The 13,620-nt window shown below is 39.8% G+C and overlaps 1 protein-coding gene across 3 annotated transcripts in view; it reads right to left on the bottom strand.

Moving 5' to 3' along the window:
* The window catches only part of LOC141133225 (adhesion G protein-coupled receptor E3-like), a 455,441-nt gene that overhangs the window by 165,012 nt on the left and 276,809 nt on the right, over nucleotides 1-13,620 (bottom strand). For all 3 annotated transcript variants that reach the window (XM_073622475.1, XM_073622474.1, XM_073622476.1), the window contains 3 exons: nucleotides 6,358-6,471; nucleotides 4,741-4,907; nucleotides 809-973 (listed from right to left, as the gene is read on the bottom strand). In XM_073622475.1, coding sequence (XP_073478576.1) covers nucleotides 809-973; nucleotides 4,741-4,907; nucleotides 6,358-6,471 — 446 coding nt within the window. The remainder of the gene's footprint in view (nucleotides 1-808; nucleotides 974-4,740; nucleotides 4,908-6,357; nucleotides 6,472-13,620) is intronic.

Here is a 13,620-nt window from a genome sequence, read left to right as displayed (position 1 = left end):
GCCCCAATCTATAATTGTACGGTAAAGGTGCAGCGGCAAACTATTAAGTTATATCTTTCCTCTGTTCTCCAGTCGGCATATTCCTTGCAAGCACACGTGCTGACTGGCCGCAAGTGCTGTCCTTCCCTTTGCCAGTCCCATAGTTGCTGTACAGGGTATTAAAAGGCAGGGCCAGATCTAGCCTATCTGATCTGGGGGTGCAGTAAAAAAAAAAAAAAAAAAAGTCAGTAATTTCTGACTGATAGTGCAGAGGAAATGAAAGAAGTAAACAGAGAACACTAGTATGTATTTGTCATTAGACTAGGATGAACAAAAATAACCATTGCTCCCTATGTATCCATACCAAAGTCCCATTTTAGTTCAGGGTCCTCATCAGAGTCCCCCTTTACACCATGGTCCCCATCTGAGTGCACCCTTACTTTAGTTGTCCTCATCACATTGCCCCCTTAAATCAACTGTCCTCATCAATGTGCCCCCTTAAATCAACTGTTGCAATCAGAGTGCCCCTTGCAACAAATGCACCCATCAGTGCCCCCTTATATCACTGCCCCCATCAGAGTTCCCCACTTACATTAATTGTCCCCATCTGATTGGCTCATGGATTAGTGCACTCTCAGAGACCTGGAGAGGCACAACTAAAGTTGGGGGGCACAGCCACCCTAGCACCCCCTAGGTCCGGGCCTATTACAAGATGTGTTTCTGGAATTTTTATATCTGCCTGGAGTCCAGATTGGATGAGTTTATCCATGGAAAGGTGACCTTTTTTTAACTATTATTTTCTATCAGCATTCCCACGCCCTATAATTACCTGTATTTCATGGGGTGACATGAGAAGTGCAAAACTGGAGAGGTGGGTACAGGAGCAGTTGGTGTGGGTGCCATTGGATTGTTCCGTCTCACAACCTTTATCTGACCAGCCATCCCTTACAGGGTCCCAAAATACACAGATGAACTTAAAAAGGGGCTGCAATGGCTGCAATTGAAAGATTTATACATTTGAGTGACTTTGTGATGTAATTCGTACATACAGTAGTTTCAAAATGTTTCATCCTAGTAAAAGGTGAGGTCTGGTTAAATAAGCCGAGGTATTCTAATGTAATTTTTCCCATAACAAGTGCAGAAGAAAAAAGATCTGGATGCCCATATGGCCACAAGGGGCATAAAGGATGGATGTACGATTATCTGCCCACTGTCCAAAAAGTAAGGCAGTCTATATTGTACATTCATTTTTTTTTTCATCCAACCAGCGGGATAAAAAAAAAAAACAGATTCCCCCATTCACACGCTCGCTGTAGAAAAAGGGGAATCCTCCCTCTGTGCCTTTGTATTTTGACAGTGGGGAGACTTCCCCCCATCAGAATACACTGATCAGTGCTGCCAGCAGATCGACTTCTGTACAACCAGTCTGCCCATACATGGATCAAAATTCAGCCGATCCCTGCTAAACCGGTTGAATTTCAATTCAATGCATGACCGGCTTGAGCTCCTTGTTGCTCAGATTTGTGGAAAAGTGATGCAATGCTGTTCTTGGAGGTGTCCGATGGAAAAATGAGATGTTTTGTCTCATTGCAGCCATTCATATGCAGACCACATTAGTTGCTGAGGGGCAGCACTGACAGATAGCCATACCCTTTAAAGAGTTTAATAAATAAAGCCCTTTCACCCTCCTTGGCTTAATCTTAAAGTATACTGTATGTCCTGGCAAACTGTTTTTTTTTTTGTTTGTTTGTGGATAGGATGGGGAACTGCTAGAACCCCTGTCAGGTTTTGCTATTCTGGGCTCTGTGTGACAATGCTCAGGCTCATGCAGCATAAATAATCTTCCAGTAGTTTCAGCCTTCCTCTACTCTACTGGGAAAAAAGCATTTTTATTTCTCTCCATCTCTTCCTGTATGGTGAAACTGTTCTCATTGACAGTTTCTCTATGTGCTCCTTGCTGCAAAGGCCAGTTATAGGTCGGGGTGGCTGCCATTTGTTTGTATTGTTGGTAAATTGGTGAGGGAACGTACTATGGATACCTTCGCTGCAAGGGTGCTATTTGCTATTAACATTAACTGTAAGACCCCTTTCACACTGAAGACCGCCCCGTGCTAGCGTTAAAGCGCCGGTATTTCTAGTAAAGGGGTTAACAAGGGGTTAAAAGCGCCTGAAAATCGCAGTTTTGCAGGCGCTTCGGCAACGCTGCCCATTGATTTCAATGGCAGGGGTGGTTTAGGAGCGGTGTATACACCGATCCCGCACCGCCCCAAAGACGCTGCTTGCAGGACTTTTTTTTCTGTCCTGCAAGAGTACCGCCCCAGTGTGAAAGCACTCGGGCTTTCACACTAGGGAGGCATGGAAGGCAGTTTACAGGTGCTTTACAGGCTCTATTTTTAGCGCCAAAACGTCTTCAGTGTGAAAGGGGTCTTAGAAAGGCTTAATTCAGTTTGTTGCAGGCTGGCTGGTAAGTGAGCTTGGAATTTTTGTTTTTTGACAATGGAACCCCAGAAGCAGTTACATTTGACAGGGGTTCTAATCCTTCTGTACTCTATGAAAACCTAAAAAAAAGGTTCCCTGGGCTAACAATTTAAGTGGCAATCCCAGATATTAAGTAAGATAAATAGGTAAACTGCCAATATCCTTGTTTCCGGATTTTAACACAAAACTTCCAATAGCATTCTTTATCAATCTATACTTTACAGACACAGTGGAGTATGCACAACGGTGCTTCATCTGCTCAGGATCAGGCATTGAGAATTATAGCAGAACCTAAACTGGTTATAACTTTTCTATTTCAATCATGTTTATTAGTTTTCCACAAAAAGGAGAAAACATAATATTAGTAGTTTCCAATATCAGAGATGTACAATTGAACAAAAAGAATCAAGAAAGGTTAAGCCCAATACATATGAAAAAATTCTTTAGAGGAACAGTGACAGTCAATATACAATGAAATTGACCATAATATTTAGAAAACTCTAATCTTATTCCTGCTGTCTTGAATATCTGAGTCCCTTTATGGGACCACCTGAACAAGGAAAGGTCAAAACAAAATCTCACAGATAAATAACAGCATAGCCAAGCTCAAATAAGATACCCAAAAATTTGTCTGCTTGGGGAAAGGGTGGAGGAGGGCATGAATTAGGGAGCTTTATAGAGTGTTTTGGAACGTGGCCCCTCAAAAAGGGTTATACTTATATAGGCACTTTGTCACATAATGAAAAACAGATGAGAAAAGGGAGTTTATACCTAAGTGTAAGCGGGCAAAATGATTGGTTATAACTTTTAATGGATTCTTTTTCAGATGTATAATGGCTGGGGTAGGGTGGGAGAAAACATGATTTCTTTTTGGGAGTCATTGTCAAACGCTGCTGAATAGTTTTTTGACTTGCGTGTCACCTTTACACACTATTCATTTAAAGCCTACATTTAGTAAAAAAAATTTTTTATTAAAACCGCACAAGGGATGTTACTTACATTTAATGCAAGTGTCCCTTGTGCTGGTGCTGTCTGTTATAGTGGATTAGGAGTGATTCCCCTCTTCATAATTATATCTCTGCATTCTTACATTTGGTTCCGATCTCCTGGAGGTCTTTTGAGTGCACTCTGCTCCTCCTGTGGCTACCTGTGTTTTCCCTGGGTTATTTGGTTAGGACTGTTCTTAACTTTGCCTGATAAGTATCAAATCACCATCTACCTGTAAGTATCAGAGCACACCCTACAATGGGAAAGTAATCCTATTTTGCCCTATGCTATAGAGATCCTTACATTATTTTATATCCCTTGTATTTTTCTGCACCTGACAAAGAATTATCAAAACGTGTTGGGCTTCCACCATATAGACAATTATTGTAACTCAGTGTGGATTTATTTAGATTGATGTGCAAAACATGGAGACTGTATAAGGATTTGGTGTATCAGGTAGTTATGATGGGGTTGACTTACTAAAACTGGAGAGTACAAAATCTGGTGCAGCTGTGCATGGTAGCCAATCAGCTTCTAACTTCAGCTTGCGCAATTAAGCTATGACAAAAAAACCTGGAAGCTGATTGGTCTCTATGCTAGATTTTGCACTCTCCAGTTTTAGTAAATAAACCCGATATGTCAGACATTTGTTTTTATGTATTCTTTTTAATATCATCATGGATGCAAAAATAAACATTGTATTTTAATGCTTAATTTGTTGTATGCAAGAGGTGCATTTCTTTAAATATTGCTTTGCACCACTTAGTAATAAAAAAAAACAGATGTACTACTATATATAGAGACTGTATTGCAGTAATAAATACTGAGGCTTCTACTTCGACTTAAAATTGTACGTAAAGCCAAAATAAATGTTCCTTAGTTATGGATAGAATAAGGAAGGGGATTTCCCTTTATTTCCTGTCCTAGAAATGCAACATGAAAGTGGTAGAAATTCTCTCCAAAGTGAATCGCCATCTTAGAGAGATATCAGAGGAGCATGCAACCCCTTCTGAGTATTTCCCCTCACCTCTTGCTTTGTTGGCAACTCAAAATGCTTGGATCTCCTCTCTGTTTTTGTCTCAATGACAATGGTCATCGGAACAAATAGATGGGTGAATATTCCCAGAGGGGACACAGCAAGAATAACCTCACAAAGGGTCTAACCCTTCCCCACTTGATTCAAAACTGAAAAAATGGCTTTTACACTTTAACGGGGCAAAACTGTTTAGCTTATTAAAAACATGGTGGCTAAAAACAATCTCATGTGTCACTTCCCCTTATGTTTAACATACTGACCTGTAGATGGGAAAGTCTTAATGTAACGGGGGATCTCAGACTTTTGCTATCAGGGTTTGTGATGGCTCCAGTCACCACCTTTGAGTTGATCACCGCCTTATTATTCTGTCCAGGATAATTTCCATTAAAGAAATTAAACTCTTTGTAGGTAATCAAAATAGCACCATCTAAAGAAGAAAGAAACAAAGATTGTGAGATAGAAAACCAATATAATTCAAAAGCACAACAGTCTTCCTCGTAGCTCTAGTACAGGACATTTAAATGCGGTCCTTCCCATAAACATCTAATTTGACTAAAAGCTTCTAATCTGTATTCCGTATTTCTGATATGAAAGTACTGACAAATTTATTATTACTGGAGAAACTATTTCCACTACTAAGGGCCTATTCATATTAACGTGGTAAAATCAAAATTTTACATTTATGCAAATTACTGCAATGCAAGTTAAGTTAGTAAGAACTACGATGTGGTGTGTTGTGGAATGGCACCCCAGTGCACTACTACAGTAGAAGGAAACACACCCACACTGATAGTCACCAAAACATGCATACCGCCCATTGTGGTGCACCAATTTAAAAAAGGGTCAAGTCAGTCTTTTTCTGCATTTAGGTGCTCAATATAAATGGGCTGCTCTAACACAGAACACCTTAAGGCTTGATAACATGTTGAATCACCATATGGAATGGGCCCTTAGACTGAAAAATAAGTCTAAAATAATAGAGATTACACCAGAAATTCCAAAATTGCTGATACCTCCCCTTGTTCTTTATTTTGTGTGATATTTGTCTTGAGTTTTCTCAGACTAAGAACCTTATGTAGAAAAAAGGAGGTATGACCATATTGGTGCTTGTTACTTTCAATTAAAAATACACACTGCATTAACAGTATATAAAGCACAGCTATAAAGAAGAATGGAGGAAAAAAGGGCCAGTAGGAGAGCTTGGTCACGTGACCTGCCAAAGTCATGTGACCAGCCTCTTTTCTAGTCACAGGGTTATTTCTCCAGCAGCCTGCATTTGATAAATGGGTCACAAAATGCAGGCCCTGGTGAGAAGTAATGTTGCAATGACCAGCAGATTGTAGCATCTGCTTACTGCTATGAACTGGAGCCTAAGGCAGTCCATACATTACATTATACACTTTTGTTCATTCAACCAGTGGGTTGTGCCGATTTACCCATCCGCACATTCGAGGTGGGTGAAGGAATGACTCCTGTTGTGGTGTTGTGTTCTCTCTCTATCTATCTATCTATCTATCTATCTATCTATCTATCTATATATATATATATATATATATATATATATATACACACACACACAGTATATCATCCAGGAAAAACCCAACAGGATGGTTGGACAGAAGTATATCGATATATATCGACTTTTGTATGACCAGGGTACCCATACATGGATCAAATTTAGGTCAGTTACTGCTGCAACAGCAAAAGTTTTAACAATGTATACAATGTATGGCAACTTAAGCCACCCAAAATTTTTATTTAATTTCAGACATGTTGTGTGGACCACACACCAGTCCTGCCAGTACTCTAGCGTGTTTGGAGTCTTTGTTGGTTTATATCATATTATCAGCTACTGAGCCATTCTAATTTTATATTACCTCTTTCTCCGGACACCAGACTGCAGGGCACTTCCATACTGTTATTAACTGAGACCAAGGTGAAAGATTGGACACCGGAACTGCAGATATCATGGGAAGGCTTCAAGGTAATGTCTGGCAATAGATAAAATATGCTCAGCTAGATTACCTTTCTCACTTTACTGTACTTAAAGGGTAATGCCATTTTCGTGGGGAAAAAAAATTGCAAATAAAGAAAAAATAATATAGCGTGTACAATTGCGATACAAGTCATATTGTGATTGAATGTTATTAAAAATTACCTTTCCTTTTCATTCTGAAGCCATTGTAAATTTCTATAAATGCAATGCGGCGTCATGCGGTTGCCACGGAGATGATGGCAATGACTGGGAGAACACGAGGAGACCGCCATGCTGGCGGCCAGGACATACACAGGGGGGAGGAGGTTTCTGGGAGAGCAAGCACCTGTACCTAATTAAAAGTGAGTATAAAATGATACAAGCTCCTGTGGATCCTAGAGTGATCCCAGGAGAGCTGCTGATAGACAGACATATTGGACAAATCTCACCATCAAGTAAGTGTCTGGGGTGAGGTGTGCCAAACCACTTCAAAATCTTCAATATTTTGAATGAATAACACGGAAATTCTTTTCTGACTTAATCTTAATACAGATACGGATGTTTGGAAACTACTTGAACCCTGTCATCCGCATTATAGATTTGTTTTACAACCTTCACTGCGTGTCATGACTAACTTTCATATACCCTAAGGTAATTACTGGGGATTTTTTATTGTAATATAAGTAATTGGAGGTCTTTTGCACTAATTTATTATTACCTATTTGTGCAATTCATTACACTAATCTTTCATATTCAATCCATCACAGTCCAATGATCATATTGTTTAAGCTTTCCCTTTTTAATATAAAGATCTTTCACATTATTTTTATTTTATTTATTCATTTTTTCAATTAATTTATAATCAAGCACATCACATTTTATCAATCAATTAATTTCAACTTTGTATACACCCATACTATTTTTTCACTACAATCACTTATTTAATTCCAATCAACTCACACCAATTCAATCTTTACTTTTTGACTGATTTTATCACAAGCACTCATTTCAAATTTCCATTAATTATATATATAGAAGTCCAAATGCAGCGCTAAAATAAAATAAATGTCCAAATAATGATAATAGTCCATAGAACTCAATCAGCAATAAAAGATGATGTGAAACCTCCACCAAGCTTCAGTGTGTAAAAGGAAAGCACACCACACCCACGTGCTATCAGTCTGCTTACCAGAAAGATATAAAAAATAGGCGATGTACTCATATATTGCAGAGGGTCAGCAGCAAATCCAAATGGCACACTCCATCATGGGCAGGCACAGCATGGAAACAATCAGGTCACCACATATCAGAAAGCTCAGGACTCGTATTAACGATGGACAGGTTGGTGCAGTCATCAGCAGGAACAAACCAGCAAACAGAAAGCAACAAATAGTGAAGCCCGTAAGGTAAAACAGTAGTAGTTTATTGTAGTCTACTTACAGGTATGAAGTAAAAATCATCACAGAAAACAGGAACAATCCGCGGTTCTCAGCGTACTTGCATTGACCAGCCTGACATGTTTCATCCTATGTGGATATCATCAGAGGCGCCTCTGATGATATCCACATAGGATGAAACATGTCAGGCTGGTCAATGCAAGTACGCTGAGAACCGCGGATTGTTCCTGTTTTCTGTGATGATTTTTACTTCATACCTGTAAGTAGACTACAATAAACTACTACTGTTTTACCTTACGGGCTTCACTATTTGTTGCTTTCTGTTTGCTGGTTTGTTCCTGCTGATGACTGCACCAACCTGTCCATCGTTAATACGAGTCCTGAGCTTTCTGATATGTGGTGACCTGATTGTTTCCATGCTGTGCCTGCCCATGATGGAGTGTGCCATTTGGATTTGCTGCTGACCCTCTGCAATATATGAGTACATCGCCTATTTTTTATATCTTTCTGGTAAGCAGACTGATAGCACGTGGGTGTGGTGTGCTTTCCTTTTACACACTGAAGCTTGGTGGAGGTTTCACATCATCTTTTATTGCTGATTGAGTTCTATGGACTATTATCATTATTTGGACATTTATTTTATTTTAGCGCTGCATTTGGACTTTTATACTTATGTTTGATGCAATCTACAAACTATGCTAGCTGCTTTTTGTGTTCTTTTCAGTTAGCGCAGATATTTACTTGTTTTTTCACTGTGAATTATATATATAGATATATATATAGATATATAGATATATATATATCTATATATCTATATATATAATGATCTCTGCATTTTTTTGCTGTTAGAGTAATACAAACATATAATAACTTATTAACACATCAAACCGCAGGGGTTAACAATAAATAACATCATCTATAGTTAACAAATAAAACATTAATGATTCAATTATTTGGTTAGTGGTTGCCCATTTTGGCAACCTTTCAACAGTTAAAAACTCTCTTTTTAAAAAATCTTTTTGAATTTATTTGTAAAAACACTAAGGCTGCCATAATATATCACAGGTGCATGCTTGCTCTTCTCCTTGTCCCCTTGGAAGTCCAAAAAAGTGGTCTCTTGTAAGTTCTTTGGAGGTGGGGTCTGTTCCAAGGAGAGCAGAGACGACACATGAATGGTCTCTGGCTACAGGACATGTCTTTTCCTTCTCCACCATTATAATTGGTAAATATACACTATTGTGTGTGGCTGGAGGTAATGTTTAAATACAAAACGATGACTGAAACATGAAAAAATATTTTTCTTTCCCTGCATAGAATAAAAAATCCCCCTTGAAGAAGACCATAATTAGAGGGGTATCATGTTGAAGACCACGTTGCAGTAAAATGCTAATAACGGGTTTCATTCAATGGGGGTTTTACAAAAGGCAAATCCACTTTCCACTACAAGTGCAAACTACAAGTGCAATATGCACTTGAAACGGCACTGAAAGTGCACTTGGTAATGCAGTCGCTGTAAATCTGAGGGGAAGATCTGCTGATTTTATCATCCAATCATGTGCAAGCTAAAATGCTGTTTTTTATTTTCCTTTCATGTCCCCCTTGGATCTACAGCGGATCTACACTTCCAAGTGCAATTTCAAGTGCACTTTGCACTTGTAGTTTGCACTTGTAGCGCAAAGTGGATTTGCCTTTAGTAAATTACCCCAATGTGTAGTTTCATTATGATTGATGGGTATGCTATTTTCATGTAAATGCCAGAGCTCATTTTTTTACAACTTTCATGAAATTGTTAATTGCTTTTTGATAAAATAAAAGAATTTTAATCAACAATTTTGAATATTTTTCTTGGCTGCTAAAAAAACCCCGTGAGGGAATTTTACATTTTGTAAATGCAATGCAATATGGCTCCATTGAGTTGTTCTGTACACAGAATGTGTACTGACCACTCCCCAGAAACATAATTTCCTGCTTGTGTGATTGGCTCACCAATTTTTCCAGAAGTCTGCCTAAGATACAAGTCAGATTTCAGGCATCCCCTGCAACAAAAATGTAATTTTTGGTGAGATATTCCCATAGGAACACGTCTAAAGGGATGCAGGCCCAGCAGCTTTCCTCATTAGTGCCCTGCAGCTGCCACAGCTGACTGATAATTAGGAAACCACTACCATTAGACCCACTAAGCACAGATACCCACAGAGAAACACACATGAATTTCTTCAGAATAACAAAAGGTAGGAATCTGTAAGAAAGGTTGTTATAATCCTTGCAATGTACATAGATCACCCAGAGGGGAATGTTACGCTTTAACACCCTCAATACCGGGCCAATTCTGACATTCCTCATATACATGTAAAAATCTACTTTTTTTTTACTAGTAAATTACTTAGAACCCCCAACCATTATATATTTTTTTAAGCAGAGACCCTAGAGAATAAAATGGCAGTCATTAAAATATTTTATGTCACACATATTCGACAATAAAAAACGCAGAGGTGATCAAATACCACCAAAAGAAAACTCTATTTGTGGGGAAAAAAGGACATCAATTTTGTTTGGCTACAGCATCACACGACCGTGCAATTGTCAGTTAAAGCGGCACAGTGCCGTATCGCAAATAATGTTCAGGTCATTAAGGGGGGAAATCCTTCCGGGGCTGAAGTGGTTAATGAATTAAAACAAAACAAAACAGTAAAGTCAGCCCAATTGTTTTGGATAATGTGAAAGATGATGTTATGCCGAATAAATAGATACCTAACATGTCACGCTTTAACATGGCGCGCTCATGGAATGGCGACAAACTACGATAATTTAAATTATCCATAGGTGATGATTTAAAAGCCTTTGCAGGTTACCAGTTTAGAGTTACAGAGGAGGTTCTGGTGCTAGAATTATTGCTCTCACTCTGACAATCACGGTGATACCTCACATGTGTGTTGCGATCACTGTTTATGCATTCGCCGCTGTGTGAGAGCACGGGGTGCCGGGGGCACTTTAAAATTATTTATTTTGTTTTATTTTATTTATTTTTGCAGTGATTTTAAAAAATATATATTTTTGATCACTTTTATTGCTGTCAAAAGGAATGCATTAGACCCCCCATTTCTCCTTTGAGCTCCAGTGGAGCTGATCATGACACAGACTGGTCTAAACAGCTGCTTCCCTAGCCCAAGAGCAACGAAGAGCCGGAACCAGAAGGGACAACATCGTCAATGCTTGCCGGTTCTGACGTCACGCAATGGGAGGAACAGCTTCAGTTCCTCTCACTGTGTGGCCAGAGAGGGATGCCACCAGTCGGATCCCACCCGGGCTTCCCGATCACTCGGAAGAGCCCGGTGATGGCAGCGGAAGGGGGGTGAGATCCCCTTCCGCCCTTTGTAAATGTAAATACTTTTACTTAAAAAGAGAATCGCCGGCTGAAAAAAATTACACCAGGATCGTGTCTTTAACCTCAGCCATGATCCCGTTATAACCACCTCCCTAGCAGGATGTATATATACAGTGGCCGGTAGAGAGGTGGTTAAAGTTTATCTGCGCTTTGCCCATTTAGAGAAAACCAACAGGTTCACGTTAAAGTGTACGTCTAACTTTAAGTGAGGAATGATTGGAACCCCTGTTAAGATTTTACTGCTATCCAGAGCTTCAGTAAAGAGATTTTAACAATGGTTTTACCAGACTGAAAGTGAAGGGAACTCTCTAACAGCAATACAGAGAGAATTAAAATGTATTTCTATAGTAGGGTAGGGGAAGGCTACAACCCCTGTCTATACAGTGGGGCAAAAAAGTATTTAGTCATCCACCAATTGTGCAAGTTCTCCCACCTAAAAAGATGAGAGAGGCCTGTAATTGTCATCATAGGTATACCTCAACTATGAGAGACAAAATGTGAAAAGAAATCCAGACAATCACATTGTCTGATTTTTGAAAGAATTTATTTGCAAATTATGGTGGAAAATAAGTATTTGGTCAATATCAAAAGTTCATCTCAATACTTTGTTAAATATCTGTTATTGGCAATGACAGAAGTCAAAAGTTTTCTGTAAGTCTTCACAAGGTTGTCACACACTGTTGCTGGTATGTTGGCCCATTCCTCCATGCAAATCTCCTCTAGAGCAGTGATGTTTTGGGGCTGTCGCTGGGAAACACGGACTTTCAACTCCCAAAAGGTTTTCTATGGGGTTGAGATCTGGAGACTGGCTAGGCCACTCCAGGACCTTGAAATGCTTCTTACGTAACCACTCCTTCGTAACCCGGGCGGTGTGTTTGGGATCATTGTCATGCTGAAAGACCCAGCCATGTTTCATCTTCAATGTCCTTGCTGATGGGAGGAGGTTTGCACTCAAAATCACACGATACATGGCCCCATTCATTCTTTCATGTACACGGATCAGTCGTCCTGTCCCCTTTGCAGAGAAACAGCCCCAAAGCATGATGTTGCCACCCCCATGCTTCACAGTAGGTATGGTGTTCTTTGGTTGCAACTCAGCATTCTCTCTCCTCCAAACACGACGAGTTGTGTTTCTACCAAACAGTTCTACTTTGCTTTCATCTGACCATATGACATTCTACCAATCCGCTTCTGGATCATCCAAATGCTCTCTAGCAAACCTCAGACGGGCCCGGACATGTACTGGCTTAAGCAGGGAGACACGTCTGGCACTGCAGGATCCCTGGTGGCGTAGTGTGTTACTGATGGTAGCCTTTGTTACGTTGGTCCAAGCTCTCTGCAGGTCATTTACTAGGTCCCCCTGTGTGGTTCTGGAATTTTTGCTCACCGTTCTTGTGATCGTTTTGACCCCACGGGGTGAGATCTTGCGCGGAGCCCCAGATCGAGGGAGATTATCAGTGGTCTTGTATGTCTTCCATTTTCTAATTATTGCTCCCACAGTTGATTTCTTCACACCAAGCTGCTTGCCTATTGCAGATTCAGTCTTCCCAGCCTGGTGCAGGTCTACAGTTTTGTTTCTGGTTTCCTTCGACAGGTCTTTGGTCTTCACCATAGTGGAGTTTGGAGTGTGACTGTTTGAGGTTGTGGACAGGTGTCTTTTATACTGATAACAAGTTCAAACAGGTTCCATTAATACAGGTAAGGAGTGGAGGACAGAGGAGCCTCTTAAAGAAGAAGATACAGGTCTGTGAAAGCCAGACATCTTGCTTGTTTGTAGGTGACCAAATTCTTCTTTTCCACCATAAATTGCAAATAAATTCTTTCAAAAATCAGACAATGTGATAGTCTGGATTTGTTTCCACATTTTGTCTCTCATAGTTGAGGTATACCTATGATGACAATTACAGGCCTCTCTCATCTTTTTAAGTGGGAGAACTTGCACAATTGGTGGCTGACTAAATACTTTTTTGCCCCACTGTATATGTTACATACACCTGGCAACTGCACTGTGTGCTTTAGCTAATCCTGACCGCCACACTCTGCATATTACACACCTGATCCCTGTACATTACCCACCCCAAGTCCCAATACTATGTACAGTCAGGTCCATAAATATTGGGACATCAACACAATTCTAATCTTTTTGGCTCTATACATTACCACAATGGACTGCAGACTTTATGCTTTAATTTGAGGGTATTTACATCCAAATCAGGTGAACGGTGTAGGAATTATAACAGTTTGTATATGTGCCTCCCACTTTTTAAGGGACCAAAAGTAATGGGACAGATTAACAATCATCCATCAAACTTTCACTTTTTATTACTTGGCTGCAAATCCTTTGCAGTCAATTACAGCCTGAAGTCTGGAACGCATATACATC

Source organism: Aquarana catesbeiana, linkage group LG03 (genome assembly GCF_042186555.1).
Source record: "Aquarana catesbeiana isolate 2022-GZ linkage group LG03, ASM4218655v1, whole genome shotgun sequence".
NCBI lineage: Eukaryota > Metazoa > Chordata > Amphibia > Anura > Ranidae > Aquarana > Aquarana catesbeiana.
Note: the sequence above shows the minus strand (reverse complement) of the source record. Positions and strands in the feature narration are given on the sequence as shown.